Source organism: Cydia pomonella, chromosome 4, assembly GCF_033807575.1.
Source record: "Cydia pomonella isolate Wapato2018A chromosome 4, ilCydPomo1, whole genome shotgun sequence".
Classification (NCBI taxonomy): Eukaryota; Metazoa; Arthropoda; class Insecta; order Lepidoptera; family Tortricidae; genus Cydia; species Cydia pomonella.
In genome coordinates, this window is record NC_084706.1 from 10,694,828 (window position 1) to 10,719,501 (window position 24,674).

The 24,674-nt window shown below is 36.6% G+C and overlaps 1 protein-coding gene across 1 annotated transcript; it reads right to left on the reverse strand.

Annotated features, from left to right (window-relative positions):
* Positions 1 to 494: 494 nt before the first annotated feature.
* Positions 495 to 11,809, reverse strand: LOC133517068 (TNF receptor-associated factor 6-like). Its single transcript, XM_061850213.1, has 7 exons — positions 11,627 to 11,809; positions 10,703 to 10,848; positions 10,169 to 10,290; positions 5,650 to 5,834; positions 4,429 to 4,583; positions 2,884 to 3,138; positions 495 to 2,409 (listed from the first exon to the last, which is right to left on the reverse strand). Exons 1-7 carry the CDS (start codon positions 11,666 to 11,668, stop codon positions 2,082 to 2,084), a joined length of 1,233 nt encoding a protein of 410 aa, XP_061706197.1. The 5' UTR covers positions 11,669 to 11,809; the 3' UTR covers positions 495 to 2,081.
* Positions 11,810 to 24,674: the final 12,865 nt, after the last annotated feature.

A 24,674-nucleotide genomic window follows, 5' to 3' on the forward strand; every position in this document is an offset into this window, starting at 1 on the left:
CAGAAACAACAATAAAAGTCTGGGGCAACATCGCGAGGAACATAGGTATATTAGATGTTGGCCCGGGTGCTTTGGCGGGGGGGCCAGAATAAAAGGTACCTATATATAATCTCCAAGGTACCTACGGTTATGACTGGATGAAAACGTGCGTTTTACTAGAGCAGCCCAAATTTAAATTCCTAAAGCCTATTAATATTACCAATTCCGATTGGTAATTCTAATTTTACTTACCAATTTTGTTTATACTATGACTCACAATGGGCGTATCAAATCAAGTGAAAGTAAAATTTTACTTTGTTCAATTGTAACCTCGCAGAATTATTGTTATTAATGTGTACATTATTTATTGTTAATAGCGATTTGATTGTATTTTGGGATATATGTCAAGCCATAAAGAGGTAGTCATTGTTATGGATTGCAATGATATGTGGTTGCAATTGCAATGTGATGGTTGGATGTGATAAGCTAAAACAATACATTAAATACAATTTAAGTAGGCTTTACGTGTTATGTTTATTGACTTTGTTCATCGTTTTCAAATGTTCTGTTCTTGTCGCACAACGGTTCTCTGATTATTATTCACCATTTGAAAAAACAGTACATTATGAAAATTGATGTTGCTTAACTTTGGTGTAGTAATTATATAGTGGCCAGGTTTGAGTGTAACCAAAACATAAATTATGTAAGGCTAGATATAAATAACAATGTCTAGATGTATTTTTATACATGCTAAGCTGTATTTTACTATGAGGAGTATCTGTAAGGTAAACTTTGTTATTTTGTAAGACATTCACACCATCATACCAATAAAAGTATAAACTTATTGATCATGGTTTTATTTTATTACATAATCAAGCGCAATGAATAACTTAAATAAGTACATTTACGCATGTAACAACATGATAAAATATTAATTAAATAAGAAATTATAAAATAAAAACGAATGTATACTTAATAAGACTGAGAGGTTAACATGGGAATGTCATAACATATGACTACAAAATAAGTACATTTGTTAAAGTATAAAATACTTAATTCAATATTTGGACGGACGTGTTACAAGGACGGTACCATTATATTACTGGATATACGATTCAATAAGGAGCAATCTTAAGACTAACATATTCCCGTAAGTATAATAATAGGTATGTAAATGACACTTAACAATAATCCTATACGGAATGTTATAAACTAACATATTCACTGACCGAGGATGCGCTAGGAGCGTAGCCGATAACACGGGAAGACCCGTATGTAGCGAAAAGCGCCTGCGAACAACGAACCCGCCAGTGGGTCGCTGCCAATGAATATGTTAAGAACTTACAAAAGTCATTCTTCAGTCCGAATAATAAACATCAATAAGTAAATTTGATAACATGATATAAACATTTTTTCATCTATTCTATTCATAAATAAAACCGGTCAAGTGCGAGTTCCGTACAAACTGAATTATCTCGTGTAACTATAAATGCGAACGACTTTTGAACAGAAGTACCTATACTTAGTGTATTTGTGTACTACCCACGTATGTTGGTTTTCCGAGGATAATTCTCTATCATGTGAACTGATTTCAACGGTATTTTTTTTCACATTTTCCTCCATAAATCAATTTTTTTTTCTATGAAAAAAAAAAGACAAAATGTTTTGGAAAGCACAAGCATCAGCTCTTTCAAATGATACCCCACTTGACCTAGTCACTAGACTGAAATTTTGCCCCCTCTTCATATTGGGCATTTCCTATACTTAATTAAAAAATAAAATAATACTTTCAATGTGTCTGGGTTAGCGTTGTTCATAACTATTCCAAATCGATAGCTTAAGTGGTTTTCGAGATATTTAGCGATGTGACAGACAGACAGACGGACGGACCGCCTGTTCCACCTATCCTTACCGGGTTATCTCCAATGGTAGGGATGCCGGACAGAGTCGCACCATAAGGGTTCGTTTTGTATCTTTTTGATACGGAACCCTAAAAGCACGCGCCTAAGCTTCTTTAGATACTTGCTAATATTTGAATACTTTTCATGCAATCCAAGAATCTCCTTAATAAAAAATAAAGAACCAAAAAGTCAATCCTCATGTCATACACACTTGATATGCACTCTGAAGACGAGGGAGTCGTCCTTGACGAAGCCATTCCTGACCACGTCGCTGACGACGGCGTACTCCGTGTAGCCGAAGCCGCGCAGGCAGATCTCGGCCGCGGGCCGCCGGAACGCGATCAGGCTGGAGTTGGACATCATCGTGTCGCGCTGCGTCAGCTCCGGCTCGTACTGGTTCACCATGGAGAACGAGATGCGCCCGTTGAACGGCCATTCCAGGCACTCGTCGTACTCCGTCTTCATGAGGTGCACGTGCAGGGCGAAGCAGAGCGGGTTCTGAGGAGATATGTTGAGCCGGACGCAGAACCTACAAAAAATAAAAAATAAATGTGTATCGTACTTTCAGAATATAAACCAAAATAAACACATATGTTTGCAGCATTCTCCATTCTCTTAATTTGACATTTTTTTAAATATAGATACATTCATGGTTTTTTCCATGTATACCTACCAAAAATACCATGAATAAATGTGTCAAAACAAACATAATTAAAACTCTGAAATTATGTCTTCATAAACAAAATAAAATATCGTTACTAACTCAACTAACTAGGAAATACTTTAAAACAGAGTTCGAACAGTGAATATATAAGAGGCCTTTTCATCTGTGTTTAGACACAACGATTAGAACTTATACAATATGTATGTATGTATGTTATATTAGTTTCTGTTTGACCCAATGGTTGACTGGTAGAGAATGCCTTAAGGCATTAAGTCCGCCATTTGTACTTTTTTTTGTATTGTGCAATAAAGGTTAAATAAATAAATATGGTCAAATTACCTGTAACCATTGGGCGAGGTGTAAAACCCTGGACTGTACAGCATTTTCGAATGATCCTTTAGCATAGCGTCCAACCTAGCTTTGAAATTGTCGATCCTCCATATATAGTTGCCCATGCAGTATCGTAGAAGCATTTCGTTGTTCTGCTTTCGTTTGGCGACGGTCAAAGCGGAAAGCTGCTTCGAGATATTGCCTATCACGATGTCTTGCTCGCGATTTCTTTGCTCCAATACAACTACTCGTTCGTATAGTGCTCTGAAATCGAAGAAATAGTTGTTATTGTTGAGTAAATATTCTAAAAAAAATATAGTAGCGTGTGTTCAAGGATAAATACATCAAAAGTCCCGCCAACGAAACTATTAAATTGTAGAGATAGAGATCTTTATTTGCATACCAATATTATATGTTACATACAATGGTCCCTGGAAGGGGTGTAGCAAAATAAAAGGTAAGTAGTTCACAATATCACAGTTTGCTTACTATTACCTACTATTAATTATTTAATAGTACATGTACATTTTTTAAATTGCACGTTTCTCGTAAGTACCTAACAATAAAAACTTCAATTATATTATTAACTAAAATTATAAACTTAATACCTATAAACGAGGATTTACTATATGCCTATTGAAGTATACAGTTTTAAGCAATATTCATACAAAGTGTGTTGTAATGTTCTATTATTATGTGTATACATATATATAAATTACACAATGTAGTGTATGAAGCTGATGCTCATACCCCGGGGTTTTAGAGGATAAAAACATATAAGCATTTCGTCTTAATCAATTTTAACTTGAAATACACTGTTTTTTAACACAAAAGTTAAGTTTTTATTCGACAACCACAATAACCACATTCAAGAAGTAGCAAAGTATGGAGGGAAAATGGGCGGGATAATGAATAAATGAAATTAAAAAAAAAAACATCTCTATGATTCACTCAGACTGACTCAGGTCAGAGATGACATTTAAAATAAGGTTGGCAACAATGTATTTCATACATTATGTTTTAAGTGGTCATTGCATGAAGTATCGAAAACTGCCAAAAAGTCCTTATTTTAATGCGTGCTTTAACTCTTTCTGATCACGCGTAATAAAATCATCAGGATAGTATTACCGTGAAGCGCACACAGCTCATTCTTCCAATGCATTTTTGTATGGCGATGTAAAGTCCTCCGAGGTTTTGTATGAAATTCATGAGGTACCATAGGGATTTAAGTTTTTTTCTACACATTAATATCTATGCACGATTTTTTAACAGTGCTGTGTGAATACTGAGGGATGTCAAAAGGGCTGATTTACAATTTTTTGGCATTATTTTTCTAGGCTATCGGCTGGCGACGCTTTTAAATAAATTAATATTATGGTAATTAATTTGTAGGCTCATCAAATTTTATGAGAAACGGTTAAAGAATGTGACCTATAGAGAACATCCAGACCAAAGAATTTTTGACCAAGCTGAAACGGAGACCTTCGCTTTCGCTTGGTCAATAAGTAGATATAGGTAGGTCCTACTTGCTAAATATAGTCACACATATCTTACCGGATGAGCGCGCTTGTGTTAGTGAGCGGAGGGGGCTTGCTCTCGCCGTCCTTGTCTGGCGCCCATAACGACATAGCTTCCTGCTCTTTCGGGTCGATGTTCGCATTTGACATGTCGTTGGTTATCTTTATCTCTGAATAGGCATTCATGAGGTACTGGAATTGAAAGCAACTAATTAGTTTTTTCTAAGGAGTTCTGTATGTGTTATTGATTGTGGATGAGGTATAGATATTGATCTATCGAATCGTGCCCCCGAGGTTGGCAGCCAAGCTAGATGGCATTTTAAGGCGCCAAATTTGAGCTAAACTTGTCAAATGTGTTGACAACCAGAGTTGGTACAACGTGCTTAATACGCGGCCGTACATTTTTTTTAGACTAGGCACCTATCCTGCTACAATCACTCTGGTATGACCGAGAGGATAGTCCTCCTATTCCATTTTAATTAAGCGTTTAAATAAATATGAGAGCATTACAGACAGGGAAATCAGGCTGTCGACTAGACAGGTTTTGAAATGCAACTTTGTCCCAAGTCTTAATATTATGAAGCATGCTGTTAGCAATCAGGCAGTATTTCTGTTCAACAAGTTACGAATCAAACTAAAATCTAATTTAAATGGCAAATTGTTTAATGCAAGACTCAAACAGTATCTTTAAAAAAAATCCTATTACTCTATAGCAGATTTTTAGGGTTCCGAAGCCAAATGGCAAAAAACGGAACCCTTATAGATTCGTCATGTCCGTCTGTCTGTCCGATTATTCACCAGACGAGCAATGCTATTAGTGATTTTTCTAAGACACTTGTCTCCAATATTGAAATAATTGTTAATGTTTTATATTATTTTAATACGAATTTAAAAATAACTTTAAGTACACTGACATTTGACTTGAGATTGGCATTTGTGATTTCTAGGAAGTAATTGTTAAATTTGATGTGTAATGTGAATTTTTATTCTAGTCATTTTGTAAATCTGTTGACATTGTAATTTGTAATTTTATATACTTATCTTCAATATTTATTTTAATTTTTAATAGGTACCTACAATGTAGATCATTTTAATTATTAAGTAGTTCGACACAATTATTATTGTTGAAAAAAAAAATTTCAGTATAACATAGTGCTTTATCTATCTATTATGGACAATAGTCAATGTCTAAAACTCCCTAATTAAACTATGAGTGACTATGATAATTGCCTTGTAATAAAGGTCATATGGTACTCACGCTCATGTGCGTCATGGTGTCCCTCTCGAGGTGCTCTTGGGCCTCCTCCTGGCTGCTGAATTGCTCCTTACAGCCGACGGGTTGGAAGGAGCACGGCACGCATTGGCTGGAGCTTTGAGGCTGATTGTGCTCACAGGAGGCTATGTGCGCGTCCAAATCTAACGGGGTCACTTTTACTGAACAACCTAAAAAAAAAACAATGTTATACTAATTAACCTAGTCCCACTCCCACCCTACAATAACATAAATAAGGCTAGCCTCAAGGGTACTAAATATTTGTAATAAACACACAAATAACTGTGTGATAAACACAACCCCAACAAATGTGACACTTGGGTGGGGTTCAAAATTCAACTTCATAGGCCGCCGAAAATCATTCCTTTAAACATGTATGCCCATTGTTCACAAATTACGCGAGGTTTCTTCGGCTACTTTTTGACCACCTCCTCCCCCTTGGTGATATTTAGTGAGATTCTTGGCTGCCCCCCATCCCCCGCATAACTTTTTCGAAATAATTTTTATAATGAATATTATAATTTTTTGAATTTTTTTCATCCGACCCAATTTAAAGATAAACAGTATTGTATATAGTATAAGTCAACCTTACTTATTTTTGTTATGGACGTGATACCTATATATTTATTATACGCACTCAAAAATTTCGTAAAATAGACTGGGTATTTTGAAGTGTAAAAGTGAAGATTTATATTTAACGAAACAGAGAAAAAGTATTTTTTCTTAGTTTCGTTACCTATACTTCCCTCCCCCAACGGGATCTGTCGTAATTATTTCGTGACCTCCTCCCCCTCCTATCGAAACTCGCTTGATTTTTTCAAAGCCCTATACTAGTCATACTATTGTGCATCAAAATAAGGAATTCTTCCAATTCATCCCAAGTGTCAGGTGGGTGGATTTCATCAAGAAAATTTTCACCATACAAAAATAAATTTAATTTTTTTTATTCAATAAATGCGAGAATATCTATTCTAATTTGTTGTGTGATGTTTACTGAGTAATTATGTTAGATTTGTATGCGAAATGATGGCATATTTTCGAAATTATGACCTTTGAAAAATAATAACACGAGATGGTGATGACCACGGTGGTATGGTAATGATTTTATTAAATACGGTGATGACATCATGTGTATGGTAATGATGTTTTATTAAAAAAAAGTGTAAATAAAACAACTTTTTTAAGCATGTCAACAAACATGGATATTTATTTGAATTGTCAAATAATAAATTTACCATTTTAATTGTTCTGTATTAGCTTTATAGGCACGTAAGAACAACAACATCAGCAACATGATTAAATAATCAACTATATGGTTTTAACCAATCTTCTATTCTTAACATTGTAGTTTTTAGTGCCGATTATTATAATTTCCGTTTCGTAAACTTTTCTCATTCTTAATCACTTCCTTTTTCCGTTTAATAATTAGAATTGTGATGCCTAAGGCATCCATAATATGATAAAATAATCATCTACTTAGTTATAATCAGTCTTCTATTCTTAACATTGTATTTCTTTGTACGGATTATTATAATTCCTGTTTCGATAACTTTTCTCACTTTTAATCTCTTCCTTTTCCGTTTAAGGATTAGTGTTGTGATGCTTTCGGCACCCATAATATAAACTAATAATCATCTACTTAGTTATAATTAGTTTTCTATTCTTGACATAGTATTTTTTTCGTACCGCTTATTATAATTTCTGTTTCGATAGCTTTTCTCACTTTTAATCTCTTCCTTCTCCGTTTTATGATTAGTGTTGTGATGCTTTCGGCACCCATAATATAAACTAATAATCATCTACTTAGTTGTAATCAGTCTTCTATTCTTAAAATAGTATTTTTTCGTACCGATTATTATAATTTCTGTTTCGATAACTTTTCTCACCATTAATCTCTTCCTTTTTCCGTTTAATGATTAGAGTTGTGATGCCTTAGGCATCCATAACATTATAAAAATAAATAATCATCTACTTAGTTATAATCAGTCTTCTATTCTTAAACATAGTATTTTTTCATAACGATTATTATAATTTCTGTTTCGATAACTTTTCTCACCTTTAATCTCTGCCTTTTTCCGTTTAATGATTAGTATTGTGATTCTTTAGGCACCCATAATACGAAATAATAATTATCTACTTAGTTATAATCACAGTATACTTTTTTCGTACTGATTAGTATATAATATCTGTTTTGAAAACTTTCACACGTTTAAATTTTTTTTTTCTATTTAATGATTACTCTTGTGATGTCTTAGACACCCTTGTCATGATAAAGTAATCTTCTAAGTACTTAGTTCTAGTGTTTTATTTATTTTTAGCATTGTACTCTTTATCACTTATTTATCCTGTTATCTGTCAAACTTAAAATAATATTACTATTATATAGATATCTTTTATATATTTGGTATTTTATTCTTTGTCTATAGCTTGATTTTGTAGATTTCAAATTTTTAATTATCAGTATCAGTCAAGTTTTACATTTTAAATAGTGTATTTAATCATCATAAAATACTTCTTGATTAAATGTTTTTTTTACTTTATATTATCTATTTCGTATCATTGATTCACAGAATAATATTCTCTCCGTATTTAATAGAACTATTTATTTATGGATTTCGTATGGAGAGTGACTAACTTGTTTGACAATATTTTTATATTTGATGGTATAGCTACAATTTTGTTCCGAACATGAGAAGTAAGATGGTGAATTCGTGACTTCCGAAAGAGTTGATTGCTTGCTCATTTTTTAGCGTTGTGACCTGACTTTTATTTTTAGCTAAACTTTTGGGTTTGCCACCGGAACTTGTAATTGCCATAAAGCCTAAATGTTTTCCATGACTGCACACCTGTCCATAAGTGCATTTGAAACAACTTCATTTGAAACAAGTTCTTAGAGTCAATCTGTTACAGTTGCGCTGCCATAAAACCTGATGAACTCTCAGACTGCCATTGAATGTTTGAAGTTTATCAGCAATCATCTTTACTCTGTTCTCTACTTCAGTTTTATCAACAAGAATCATTGTGATATTGGTGCGTGGTTATACGATAGTTACAAATTTTTCAATAGATGTTATACCTATCTGTGCTATGGTTAATTGCAAACTCAGCCGTTCTTTTACCTATTGAGCGAACCCCATCAGCAGCGCCTTTACCGTGCCCAGATTAGGTGTAGTTCCATGTTATTTCGGTAAGTTGTGGAAAATCATTGGACCATTGTGTCATTATATGAAACATATATTTATTTCGGTATTGAGATATCGGTGAGTCAGACTGAAAATGTAATATGTTTATAAATGGATTATTTTCCATTGCTTTATTGATAAGTGGTATGAGGTGTGCCCATACGGCTGGAGCGTTGTCTTTAAACATTTGCTGACTGTGCAGACTGAAGTTGCTTTTATATCACTTATTTGGAAATCAAATGCATGAATGACGGCAGTGTGAAGGCAAAGTTCTTTACGGCTACCAACGAAATGAAGGGATTGAACTTCATTGGAGGCTTTTATTTAACAAATTTAGAAAAAACGTCATCACCGTACATATGGGATCACAACCGTCCATTGCTTGAGAGCCGGTGATGACGGTTACGGTGTTGACGATTTTACGCATTTATCGTAGATTGTTCATGAACACTAACATTCATAACGACAGGGTCATGACACCAGTATGTTCCCTTAGAGTCACATTATCGTAGGTAATTGATTTTAATATCAGACAAGTACATACTGTAAACTTCTCCTGGATGGTTATGAAGCAACAGCGTGACAAATCCCTTTTTGAGGAACAGATTTCTATATTTTTCTGCTTAGCGCGCGCATAAGGAAACGTGCACTCGCTTTCGTTGCTTAAGCCGAGCTGAGGAAGCGGGCGGGGGTACGCCCCGCTATATTTTGCTGTATAAATACATAACTACCTCGACTTTGACAATACGCTGACGGTGTTGACGAATACTCGTGACAAAACTTTATTAAATTTTTAAAGTACGTACTCGGTGGCGGAATAATTTTATATTTTTTTATATGTAAAACAACACCTTCGATGATCTAAAAATGAAAAAGAAATCGCAATCGTACGTTAGGTATTCGACAATTTTTACCACAAACAGGAAGGTTCAGATTTTTTTGGTAGACGGTGATGATTTTAGACACATGAATCATTTTATTTAAAAAAAACTGTTCATTTATCGGAGTTTTTAATTGAAGGAACTTTAAGATGACACCACTTAAAAACAAATAAAAAAGTTGCAACGTAAAACCTACTAGTTTTTTTTATAAACACCGAAACGTAACTTTTCGCCGGATTTTGAAATCCACCCAGGTACGTTACGCAATTAATGTTTGCATAAGTAATTAATATTCACATTTGTATACAGAAAAACATAATAACATTAAATTTCAAATAATTTACCTATAAAATATTAGGTGAATATAAGATAAGCATAAAACATAAATAAATAAAGTTAAGCGAAGCTTGGCTATTTGTATATGATATGATGCTAATTTACCCTTAGAAGCAAAAGGACAGGACATCCTCTGTTCCTGTATTTCCCGCTTAGTATAGTTGTCAGGAAATATGTCCACTTTCATGCTCAGATTGATGTTGTCTATAGGACAGTGTCCACTATTTCTGGAAAAAAATAAATAAGAAATTATTAAATTTCTTTAGGGTTCATATTTTCATGAAATTGAAATAAAGTCAAAATATCTGAACATGCCTCTATAGTCAAGGCACTAAAGTTCAGATATTTTTGAGCACCTTGGCCAGGTACTACCTGTTCTACTCCCATACAAGCTAGATGTTTAAATAGGAGACTGATTTTTTTAGCCCCTGCTAGGAGCTGATTTAATGTAGCCTCAGATGTCAGAATTTAATTTTCTTTCATTTCATTTTCATTTATAACATTTCTGTTTCTATTCTACTCTTAGCTGAATGTAACATTTTATTTCACATGATTTCCCTGAATTCCAAAATAGTAAAAAAATAATTTATAAGAACAGGAACACCAACCACTATTTTTATGAACTGAGAAAGTACTTACTGTAACCATGAAGTTATGCAGCTTTTGCAAAATTTGTGACCACAAGTGGTGATCACTGGGTCACGAAGCCAGTTAAGGCATACTGGACACTCATACCTGGACTCAGGTTCTGCTACCGTCTCATTCAGGGATGATATGCCCATAGGCTGTAAAAAACCAGGGTGATTTCTTTTACTGAGACACTAGGGAAATATTTGTATATATTATCTTAGAAGGTGCAGGAATGTGTCATGGAAAACAATATTTTTGATTTACTTACGCTGCCATACCTATTAAGGAAGTTCATCTTGAAGCAGTTGCTTTTTGGGTTTTTTTGGGCATTTGTATGTCTTTTTTATCTTTTAATATTTTATTAACTTGTTTACCTATGTATGATATTGTGACAAATGCACATATATAGACCCATTACATTAAGTATAACATAACACATATACAGTGTTGAGAGCTCAACGAGGGTGGGGAGTATTAGGGTCGGCAACATGCATGTAACTCCTCTGGAGTTGCAGGCGTACATAACCTACGGAGACTGCTACCATCAGGCAGGCCCTATGCTCCTTGTTTATAAAAGTGGGGAGTCACATTTTTTTTCTTTCGGAACCATTATTTCCGAAAATATTTTTTTTTTCAAAAGATGGTTAGTTGGAAATCTTTATTCGATTTGAAAGACCAATCCATTGATATTCTACACCATTGGTTCATAGCAAAAAACAAATGTATTGAATGGGAGGTACCCTAAAAAAAATGTCTTGTTCCAAATTCCAGCTTCCCAGCACTAATGATCACGGAGCAAAGCCGCGGTCGAACTGATAGACGGACATGGCGAAACAATAAGAGTTCGTAGTTGACTACGGAACCCTAAAAATTGTAACCACTCCTAACCTCAGAAAGTTTTCAAATTAGTTTGCTTTTAAAATAGTCACTTACTGCAATTCCTTCTGAAGCGTTTTTTGTTCTTGGCGTATCCATGGCTGGATGAAAGGAGAAATTCGATCGTAAACAATAATTATCTATTGTTACATCAGTTTTAAATCGATTTTAAGTTAGAACTACAAAACAAGCTATTATTTATTCAACTTGAGTCACATTAAAAGTATTATAACATGACATTTGATAAATTAGCTTGAGTTGAATTAAAAAGTTTTTGCTCAATAAACAAAAATAATAAATGCAAAAAGAACCTTACCTGCAATGAAAAAGAGACTACTTTACCAATGATCAAGAATGAGTTATCAAAAGTAAGTAACGTCATTTTGATATTGACGTTAGAGAAGATCCGTTTTACGCAAGAGAGAGAGAGAGGCCTCTCTTTGTCCTGTACCAGAGCAAGCTAACTCGACAGCGATTTTGATAACACAGACTGTGCAAGTACGGAAGGTAGTGTGCAAGTGTTATTTTAAGCGGCATAATTTTATTGAAGTTTGACGTTTAAAATAACACTTGCATAGTCTGTGACTGCCGAGTTAGCTTGGGCTGGCTGACTCTACTACTCTTTGGATTAAGCTTTTTTAACGGATAGTTTTTAAATAAATATTTGTGTAAGATTTAGTACCTACATAACTTATAAAAATGCAATTTTTAATCAAAGGTAGACATGTAACTACCTAACTAGCCTACCTAGTAATTCTTGTCTGAAGATGTTCATTATATCATAAGTATTATCAATTACACTAATGGATGGAATTAGATTTTAATTAAAAATTAATACCTAAAGCTTACCTACGTAAACACCAGCGATGTTTTTAAATAGATTTAATTTAAACTCACTGGATGGCGCTGTAAATTTTCTTAATATGTTTCTGGACAATTTAAATTTAGATATATTATCATACTTACGTTAAATGCACATTCTTGCAAAACGCCCAAGGTTATAGTAACTGTGGCCCTAGTGAAAAAGGGTACAAGTCTCTGTCAGTTTAGGTGTATAAGGGCATAAGTGTTACGTGGAACTTACACCCCTTTACACCTGCGCTGCCAGAGACTTGTACCCTTTTTCACTAGGGCCACAGAGTTAAGACCTTGGATCAAGAGAATCTCACCCGGCGTGTAGATGTTATGTCAGACAACCGTTAGCCAAGGCATTAAATACCTATAGCGACTCCATTGTATTGTATGGTAATGAATGAGTAAGGTGATCGGCAGATATCGCCTGGACCCTTAACGTACGAGGACATCGAAAGGCTATTAGAAGTAGTTACATAGAAGTTAAGAAAAGTTGGAGATATTTATTATATGTACAAATTGTTGAGTTATGTTACCATTTAATATTCTTAAGAGTAGAATATAGTCTAAGTCATTTAGTTTATAGTCATTAATTTATTATAAATAATATATTTTTTTAGTAAGCATTTGCCCACTTATACCTACAAGAAGTGCATACTCAAGATATAAATATTTTCTTAGTTTAGGTATTATAAATAAATAAATAAAATCATTTATTTCAGACCAAGTTGATCCATATTTGGTATTGTTATCATATTTCCATTATCAACAGTAAATACACATGTATTGGGTATTAAAGTTACTAATTACAGAACGGGTAATTATTTTTCACGTCAGCAGCTCGAACAAGGGTAATTTGCTGCTTAAAAACAGTGAGCAAAATCGCATTTTGCTCATCGAGTGACACAAAATAACATTCAAGTGACCTTTAGATTCGAATGTCATTTCAACGTGCGGGGCCTAATACAAGTTCGAAATATTTGGATTCTATTGTCTTTTTCCCTTTCACGTCATTAGCAAAAAGAAAGAGACAATAAAAGTGCATACGTAATTCAACGGTATATTGACGGTTTATAATATAATAGACCCCCGAAATAAGTAAGACCGCATCGTTCCAAAATACCCTACGAGTCTTCATTCGTAATAATTAATTAATGAAATAAAAGTTTAAAATTTAATAAAAACACCATATTTTAGGTATTTTATTATACAATCAAAACAATGAACTTACTTATACAAATTTACGCAATTGTTACGCAGTAAATAATTCTACTTAACTACTTTTAACGATCTCTACTATAGTTGACCAATAGTAGTATCCGCAATTCGGACCGAACCTTGCAAAGATTTTTTTTTTACAAAAAAAAAAGTTGTCGATTGAACTGTCATTTGATGTTCGTTAATTCATTATTTTCGTATTATTTTATTGAAATTTCTTTCGTTTTGTTTTATTGCGGTAATTATAGTTAATTGCTAGAATACCTTCAGAAAACATGAGTGAAATAGTGATCCGTCCGTCTGGGTTACATTTTTTCAGGTTGTATTTTTTGATGGCTGACTGACGTGAAAAATTTTGTGTACTACACGAGATCAAAGTTATTTACATCTCGTGCGCTTTTGAGTCCCTTACTACGCTCAAGATTCTAAATTAGATTCACTCGCTACGCTCGTGAATCTATTATAGAATCATTCGCTGGCACGGGACTCCAATCAAGCACTCGAAGAAATATCAAACTTTGCTCTCTTGTTGTACAAATAACTATTGAACGTACTTCGTTAGCAGCGAAGCATTTTTGTGTTCCTTCCCTTGATAACCGAAGACACTATTTAGATATAATGTTCTTGTTTAAAATTCTTAAAGGAGCGATTAAATGTCCGAATCTTTTAGAATTAGTCACTTTCAGTTGTCCGCACCACCCCCTACGTCCTAGATCTCTATTTTATATCACCTTTGCCCGCAAGAATTACTCTCGGCACACTTTTTTCAGACGAGTCCCTAGTTATTATAATAAGTACCTACTTGATATTGATCCTTTTCACACTTCATTGTCTAGTCTCAAAATGATACTTAAACGTAAATTGTTTTAGTTCAAGTACCTATTTCATATAATTAAAATATAATACAATGTACACAATGTATAAATGTAACTTTCCGGTTGTCCTAATACCTACCAGATATTAGTTAAAAAAAATATACAACCTATCCGATAATTAATGAAACAGACAGTAATGTCAAACCTGCTTACTGTATTACTACTTATTGTATTTTTTTTCCTCTGAAGACTAGTAAATAGAATTTAAGTATAGCTCATGATTTCATTTTCTTTATGCTATTAGTATGTATGTTAACATTATGTATGAACCTCTGGAGGTAATCGCTTACCATCTCTTATCATAAAAAAAATATACTGTGGCCAATGGCACAGGATATTTTTAATTTTTTTGTTTTTAATTTATTTGGAACACAAACAGTCACATATACAAATGAATTTGAAGTACAATGTGAATACTTAACATACTTAATAATCATAGACCTGGGTAACATACTCAAGAATGATAAGAGATGGTAAGCGATTACCGCCGCCCATGGACACCTACAACACCAGAGGGGTTCTAACTCTTTTCTTGTTGTATCTCTTTAGTATTTAGTCATTTCGCATAATTCCTTACTAGGCCAAGTGCTACAACTGTCATTGAATGCATTACAAGTAAGTCACGACTTAAATTCAGTTGAGCAACTCATAGATCTATTACGTAAGCCCATATTGTTACCGTGATTTTATAATTCACTGCGACGAGTGCCAAAACATATCCGTAAGCTTGCTTAACATTGCCTACCATGCCTAACATTGCCTGCCTTGAAAAGGCAGTGATTTCTAACAGCTGTTTAAGATAGTCTTATCGTACTTTCCTTTATCGGTTGCTGTAGCCACCGTGCAGGTCAGGATCTCGACGGCTCAAAAAAAACTTCGATTTATAATAAAGTGTTAGGTATAATCTTCCAAAAGGTACTGGTTTACAAGGGTTCTTGCCAAAACGGTTAAATGTAGAAAGTGGGTGGTTGTTGGTAGTATGGAAGATGACTCTCATCATCTGTTTTGCAATATTTGATCAGTACAAAAGGAGGTTTAAACTTAGGTGCTTCTAATTGGCCGCGATACAGAATATGTGGAGTGCTCCTATTGGTGCTTTTGAAAAGCCTCCGAATACTAGCCGAGCCCGACGGCTGCATTTAGCTACTGCATTGGCATTGGGAATATTTTTATATAATAATAAGTTGCATTCGCAACAGTTGCTTTTCTTCTTGACATGGTTGGCAATATTGATGAAGTTTATCCTTTATTTTTAAAGTAAATCGCCTTCAAAAAACCAACTCACTGAAAAGAACAAAATATTTTTATATACCACACCCCTATCCTTGTCCAGTCCCTATGCCGTCGTAAAGCAATTTTCTGTCATAAAGTAGTAGTAGTAGTAGTATTAAACTCTTTTTCCTACTCCTCTACTGTTATCTGTCATTTATGCATTCATTAAAACGAATATAAGAACATACATAAAAGGTTTCAAGAAAAGTTTATATTGTCTATTCCTCATAAAAGCTCTTGTGCTTTTATAAGCTATAATGTTACTGCGATTAATGGCTACCAACCTAACAAAACCAAAACGAATACAGTTTTAAACTAAGTGCATTGATGCCAACTTACAAAATATTCATTTGGTTGCATAGTAAAAATAATTACTTCATAAGTCAGAAACACGCATGTGACACCCGTAATATAGCAACACCCATAGACTACGAAGATCGCTTAGCGTTGCTTGTTAGTCTCCGTAGGCTACGGTGGCCAAAATTGAGAAAAAACTGTCCAAAAAATTAATTTAGCAAGTAGCAAGTACCAGGGCCTCATGAGTTACGAGGAGGTGTCGCCGACCGGCCGGCCGCGGCCCGGGGCGGGCCGGGCGCGTAACAAGGTGTATGCTCGCGCGTCTTGGCTATATACTTTTGCTGTAATTTGTTTACCTAAATTAAGATTTATTTTTGTTGACTCGTAGGAAAAATATTGTATGCAACGTTGTATAAGTAGGTCAAAAAATTCTCGTGGCGTATTCCTTTACAATGTTCGCCTACGCCTTCGGCTCCGGCTCACATTGTAACTCACGCCACTCGCCTTTTTTGACCCTTCTTATACAACTGTTGCATAAAATACTATTTCCTACTCCTCTACTGTTATCTGTCATTTATGCAATCATTAACACGAATATAAGAACATACATAAAAGGTTTCAAGAAAAGTCTATATTGTCTATTCCTCATAACAGCTCTTGTGCTTTTAATCGCTATAACGTTACTGCGATTAATGGCTACAAACCTGACAAAATCAAAACGAATACAGTTTTAAACTAAGTGCATTGCTGCCAACTTACAAAATATTCATTTGGTTGCATAGTAAAAACAATTACTTCATAAATTAGAAACACGCGTGTGACACCCGTAATATAGCAACACCCATAGACTACGAAGACCGCTTAGCGTTGCTTGTTAGTCTCCGTAGGCTACGGTGGCCAAAATCGAGAAAAAACTGTCCAAAAATTTAATTTAGCCAGTAGCAAGTACCAGGGCCTCATGAGTTACGAGGTGTCGCCGACCGGCCGGCCGCGGCCCGAGGCGGGCCGGGCGCGTAACAAGGTATGCTCGCGCGTCTTGGCTATATACTTTTGCTTTGTTTACCTAAATTAATATTTATTTTTGTTGACTCGTAGGAAAAGTATTGTATGCAACGTTGTATAAGTAGGTCAAAAAATGCTCGTGGCGAGTAGTGTAAATATGTATGTTCCATCTCAAAACTATTCCGCCAGAGGGCGCCACTTGGTAGTTCGGCAAAGATCCGTTAGATGGCGCCACTTGGTAGTTCGGCAAAGATCCGTTAGATGGCGCCACTTGGTAGTTCGGCAAAGATCCGTTAGATGGCGCCACTTGGTAGTTCGGCAAAGATCCGTTAGATGGCGCTACTTGGTAGTTGTTCATTGATCCCCGTCAGATGGCGTTACTTTGTACGTGTAAGTAAGTTATCGATGAATTTAAAAAGTTCGGCAAAGATCCGTTAGATGGCGCCACTGCTGCCCCTGGCCCTACCGCCGCCTTGCCTCAGTTTAGGTATTTGTCTCCCGACGTGTTGCATCAGCCGCCAATGTGGCGCCGACGGCCACCTGCAAATTCCTACGTGGGCGTCGAGGTCGATCGAGATAAGAGAGAGAATAAGTTAGATTTAAAATATGCATATATATATCGGCTTATTTTTCATTTTGTATACCACGTCGGTGGCAAACACTGCCCGCCTGATGGTAAGCTGTCACCGTGGCCTATGGACGCCTGCAACTTTTTTTTATACCACGTCGGTGGCAAACACTGCCCGCCTGATGGTAAGCTGTCACCGTAGCCTATGGATGCCTGCAACTTCAAAGTCGTTACATGCACGTCAGCCCGCCGCATTCCCGAGTCGAGGTCGATGGCCTAGGAGCCTCGCCCCCTCCCCCGCCTTCCCCGCCGCTGCCGCAGCCGCCTCCCCGCCCTCCCCCGCCTCCTCACCGCCGCTGCCCCTGGCCCTGCGCCCCTTGGTAGTTGTGCATATATCCTCGCCATATATCTGACGCCACAGCACGTGTACATTTTTGAGTCAAGGTCGAGATCGATGGCCTCGGCTCGCTCCCCGGTGCGGTTGGTTTTGGAGCTTGTGGTCAACAAATATATGGACTTTGTACTTTTCCAACTGCCCAATAAGTTTGTTTTAAAATATGCATACGGGCATATTTGCAAGAGCACATAATATAGAGTGGTTACAACCGGATAGAAAAATATATATTTTCTTGAATACCTGGGTATTCGATATTTATCCAGGTACTAGTCGTAATGTTAAACATACATGTTTTTACTTACAGTACGGGATGTTTCATGTTAATTTAAAAGTTGTAACTATTTCTAGTTACATCTGGTAACATTTACATCACACTTTTTAGAAAAGGGAGTTTCTAAACCTAATTATGTCGTTAACTAGCAAAGTCGAGTATATCAGTATGTGAATAATAAATAAATATCGAATACCCAGGTATTCAAGAAAAAATACATTTTTCTACCAGGTTGTAACATCTCTATATTATGTAATAGGTATTTTTTAGCTGACCTAATTCCGATTCCTGGTACTGGTGAACTTATTTATACCACGTCGGTGGCAAACACGAATACTGTCCGCCTGATGATAAACTGTCATCGTAGCATATGGACGCCTGCAACTTTTTTTTTATACCACGTCAGTGGCAAACACGAATACTGCCCGCCTGGTGATAAGCTGTCAACGTAGCATATGGACGCCTGCAACTTTTTTTTATACCACGTCAGTGGCAAACACGAATACTGCCCGCCTGGTGATAAGCTGTCACCGTAGCCTATGGATGCCTGCAACTTTTTTTTTATACCACGTCGGTGGCAAACACGAATACTGTCCGCCTGATGATAAACTGTCACCGTAGCCTATGGATGCCTGCAACTTTTTTTTATACCACGTCAGTGGCAAACACGAATACTGCCCCCCTGATGATAAGCTGTCACCGTAGCCTATGGATGCCTGCAACTTTTTTTTATACCATGTCGGTGGCAAACACGAATACTGCCCGCCTGATGATAAGCTGTCACCGTAGCCTATGGATGCCTGCAACTTCTAAGTTGTTACATGCGCGTTGTCAATCACTGGTATTGGTGAACATTTTTATACCACGTTGGTGGCAAACAAGAATACGACCCATCTGATGCTAAGCAATCACTGTAGCCTATGGATCATGCGCGTTGTTGATCATTAAAGTATGCGAAATGTTGTGAAATTGCATGCGGCGCGACCTGCCTGATTGTAAGTGTAGTCAGTGTGGCCTTTGGACGCCTGCAAATTCAAAGTTGTCACATGCACGTTGCCTCGCCCCAGTTTGCGTGTTTGAGGACTACTAACGTATTCTAATCTAGAAGAACTTGTGTTATACAACTATTTTTCTACAAGTCATGGAATTGAATAAATATAACATCACCCAATTTCTCTATCCTGCATTTTATATGTACTGAGACGTCGGTGGCAAACAACCATACAGTCCGCTCAAGTAAGCACCCTAGCCTATGAACGCTTGCAAGTACTATTGTATGTACTGGTGAATGTTTATTTTCGGTTGGTTTTGGTCAGATAAACGCCAGTCCATACAATAAGTATGACCATTGGGCGAGGTTTTCGACAGAGGGGTAAGCTCTTAAAGGCGACTCCGGTTTAAATGCTCTAAGGATTGTAGGCATTTAACGGAAAATTTGAGGAAATATTCAACCTTAAACGCTTTGAAATAAGCTTCATTAATAATTCACGAAAGCTGATATTTGCTTGTAATTTCATACAAAATATTAAGGACAGTAGACCTTATTAACCTTAAATACGGCTTACCATATTACCATACCGTATTAAACCTTAAGCACTTTGAAATAATACAATACTTAATTCACGAAGACTGATATTTGCTTGTAACTTCATACAAAATATTAAGGACGGTAGATCTTATTAACCGTAAAACTCTATCTGTCAAAATCAAATATATTCTAGATTAACATAAAGAATAATGACAAACAACGATCAACTCTAAGTACTAGAAATAAAGTAGAATTTTACTCAAATCGGCCGGCTGTAATGCGACATGCATAATTGAGGCGATGGAATAAAAGTTTCACTTTAAGGGGCTCCCTAGTGCCAATGACCTTCGATCTGAATCCCCTTAGTTACCTTACCATAGCTAGTAGCCAGCTTACCATATTTACTTCAAGTTTATTGTCTTCGAGATATTTGGCATCAAAGTTGAACAATTTTAGGCCAAAAAACTGGTTTTCTGGACATAACTTTTGTGTTAGTTAACTAGTTAGTTTAAAATTAAAATCTCTGACGAGTTTTTAGAGACGACAGACGAACCCAAATGTGTAGATTTCGTGTATGTAAAACCCTTCACAGCAATCGAGTAACGAAAAAAGTGTTTTTATAGACAATATTTAAAAAAATCATAAATAAATAAGTGTTCATGTTTCTTTTAAAATCGGCAGACCAGAATGGAGATAAAATATTGAAGACCCGATAGCCGTTCGTCATAAAATTCTATCTATTGTGCAAATGTAGGAGTAACGACTCAAAACTTGTCAAAAATCTGGACTGGGGACTGTGACAAGAACAAACAATAGCAACGCCTTCTCTGCTACTCCTACTGAAAGATAAATAAGACTATCCCGTTCGGTCATTTCCCCCACCGCTCATGCCATGGTTCAGAGAAATGTTATCATAAATGAGACCACATTACCGGCAACCTGCCACTAGCGCATACGCATTCTAAAATTAATTAAAAATCAGAAAATAACAATGGAGTACGTAATTGAGCTCGTTGTGAGGCTGTGGTTCAGTAACAAGGGGTTGGGGTATAATTATAAATGCGGAGATAGCGACGAAACAAATATTGCTTTCATCTCATCAATCGAGGCGCTAGCACCTGACGTGGACATCTACAAGTGGGAGGCAGCCCGGAGCGATCTGAAGAAGCTGATCAAAGAGATTTTGGAGGAGAGGTCCGTCCTCCAGTTACACTCGGGATACCATGCGGAGGGGCTACTGCTGGAGGTGCTAAGGAAACACAACATTAGATCATTGCTCTCCGTGCCTGTTAAACAGAAAACTTTAATCTGGAAAGACGCGGGGTTGTGGTTCGTGGAGGTGATTAACCCGAAAATCATAAAAAAAATATATGTGTTTGCGGACTAAGAATGATTGTATTTGTATGCATTCCGAAAATAAAAAAGTTTAAAAGTGAATGACTAATTATTTATTTATTTACCAATCATTTAGGTGTTTTATAACGTCCCCATGCAAAGGTTTTAATACCATCGTCTAAAATTAACCCTTTACCGCATACGAAGCTATGTATGGCGGATATGATATTCAACTATATTGACAACTGTTAAAGTTCAAATTTCAACAAATATCTTTATAACATGTGTAAAGGGGTTAATCTCTTTTTCATTCTTTTAATTTGTACATATTGTGCTTCATCATCATCATCTCAGCCAAAAGACGTCTACTACTGGACTAAGGCCAAATTATACATGTTATCATAAAGAGGTTTACGTAAGTCTAAACAGCAAGAGTATTTATTAAAATTTAATCGTTGTCGTACAGGAGCGGCATTAATACCTTTCGTTTTTTACACATTTAATTTTGTTTATGTCGTCTGAGGCTAATATACACGCATACATTTTTTGGTCTTAACGCAACCAATTCTCGCACTATTCTCCATTTGTTTTCATCCTTCATCATGCCTAAAACTTTTTATTGACTTGTGGTAAATTATATACATTGTTATGAGAGGTCACATTAGAGTAAATTGTCTATTTATAAGGGGAATTCTACGTGTTTGCTTCGGCTCCACGCACGCATACCAAATTTCAGGTCCTGAGATTATGTAAATGACAGAGATAATAATTAAGTAAGTAAATATTCTTTATTGCACCACAAACAAAACAAATTTAAAAACAGATTTACAATGTAGAGAAAGGTAGCAACAGGCGGTCTTATCGCTGTAAGCGATCTCTTCCAGACAACCTTAGGGTATCAGGATAAAAAGAACAGTAAGTTTTTATAACAGGTAGTGCACGAATATATTAGAGGAATAGGAAAATTACACAAACATTAAGCAGACAGTACATACAGTACATTTACAATTTAAATAAACAAATAAATATTACAATACATACCAATATTAAAATAAATAAATATTAGTTACATATCTAAATATACATACATAATACATACATACCTAATATAACACAGTGACACATTAAGAGAGACAAGTAATGATTTTTCAGTAGGCTTTTAAAGCTAATTAATCCCTTGCTTTTAGATTAAATTGTCTTAAAGGACCTCTGCGCTGTTGGCTTCGGCCCCAAGCATGCCTCCCAAAGGTCCCGAGATATGGAAAGGACAAACAAACAAAATAACTAACTAACTAATAACTGGAACTGGAAGAGATCCCTGAAAGGGATAAGTTCGCCTTTGTACACATGATGTGTTTTTTTTTCTGTTTTATGTTTCTTTTTGTACAATAAAGTGTTTTACTACTACTACAATAATAATAACTCTAGACCCTAGCTAATTACGAGCGTGAGCTCTAATATGCCCTCGTAAAGCCGAAACTCTGTCGCAGGTGGGGTAGTAAAGTTGACGAGAATCATTGTAGGTATAATTATAGGAGGGTTTCGGTAGGGATTTACCTATCTGACGTTTCGCATCAAGTTCAATGAGACTCGTGCCTTCAAAGTTCTTTACACTTGTTTTAAAACGAGAACGTCATTCTGACCGCAGAGATGCATAAGTACTCCTCCCATTTGTCAGGTGGTATAGCGTAGGTGGCGCGTAAGCACGTCCTTATTACGTAGGTGCTGCCCACATTGCTTCCGATTACCAGTTGATAGCTGGGAATAGAAAACGGCTTTCCAGTCCAGTCTGCAATCCGCCATACGCCAAACATGCCTACACCACCTTAGCTGACCCTTCATTAAGAGCGCCTCCATGTCAGGCATCTTGCATCGACTAAGAACTTCAGTGGTGGGCACGCGATCTTACCATCTTAATCGCAGAATGGAACGTGGCTTGCAAGCGAATGTCGCCTTTGTACAAATACCAAGAATCGAAAGAACCATGGCTCTGTACATCGACAACTTCGTCTGCAGCTTTAGATTATGCGATCCCCAGATACGATGTGTTAACCGACTGAAAGTGGACGCAGCAATCCTAGTTGGGATCTCGGAGGCTAGTCTGTTATCCTTTCTGATTTGGCTCCCAAGACACTTGTAAGAAGACACTTCTGTTAGGAGTTTCCCTTCTATAGTAATAATATCAAGGACCGAGGCACTTTAAGAAATAAAGAACAAGTAATGTTGAAAGGTCTTGTAATGAAATATGTGCTCTCTCACCATGATTTGAGTAAAATCTAGTGGGCATAAATGTTTTTAATGCAGTCAGGGTTTCCTAAATGAGCCCTTGACCCCACTGTGGGAGAGCAGGGAAGATCCCATCCGAACCAGCCGTCTTGTAGGGATGAAAGCTGTCAATGGGCCCACGCCTGAGTTTTTCAGCGGTGACGAGATTCTGTACGCCATTTGTCAGTTGTACTGTATTCCTCGTCCTGCTGATCTTCATTGTTGAGACTTACGCGTCCTGGAAAGTGGGTTACTAGGGAGAGAACGCGTTGGGTCTCTGTAGGGGAAGATGTGTATGTACCATCGGGCTGCCCAGTTGTGCTGTGGGCTTGTTTTTCGATGCTGCTGCAGACGTTCCTCCATGATCTCCAGTACCGCAGTATGTACCTGGCCTTGGCTTCATAGTAGTTGTCCCAGTCTATCTGAGCCGTTGTGTTCATGGCCCTTATAGAACATACCCCATTCTATTAACTATTAAAACAGACCAATTCCAAAACAGGTCACAACAGAACAGGCAAACCAGAATAGGTTAGAACAGGTTTTGGAATTGGTCTGTTTTAATAGTTAATAGAATGGGGTATGTCACGCGTCAACCTGTTCTAACCTATTCTGGTTTGCCTGTTCTGTTGTGACCTGTTTTGGAATTGGTTCTTAAAGTGCCTCGGTCCTTGATATTATTACTATAGAAGGGAAACTCCTAACAGAAGTGTCTTCTTACAAGTGTCTTGGGAGCCAAATCAGAAAGGATAACAGACTAGCCTCCGAGATCCCAACTAGGATTGCTGCGTCCACTTTCAGTCGGTTAACACATCGTATCTGGGGATCGCATAATCTAAAGCTGCAGACGAAGTTGTCGATGTACAGAGCCATGGTTCTTTCGATTCTTGGTATTTGTACAAAGGCGACATTCGCTTGCAAGCCACGTTCCATTCTGCGATTAAGATGGTAAGATCGCGTGCCCACCACTGAAGTTCTTAGTCGATGCAAGATGCCTGACATGGAGGCGCTCTTAATGAAGGGTCAGCTAAGGTGGTGTAGGCATGTTTGGCGTATGGCGGATTGCAGACTGGACTGGAAAGCCGTTTTCTATTCCCAGCTATCAACTGGTAATCGGAAGCAATGTGGGCAGCACCTACGTAATAAGGACGTGCTTACGCGCCACCTACGCTATACCACCTGACAAATGGGAGGAGTACTTATGCATCTCTGCGGTCAGAATGACGTT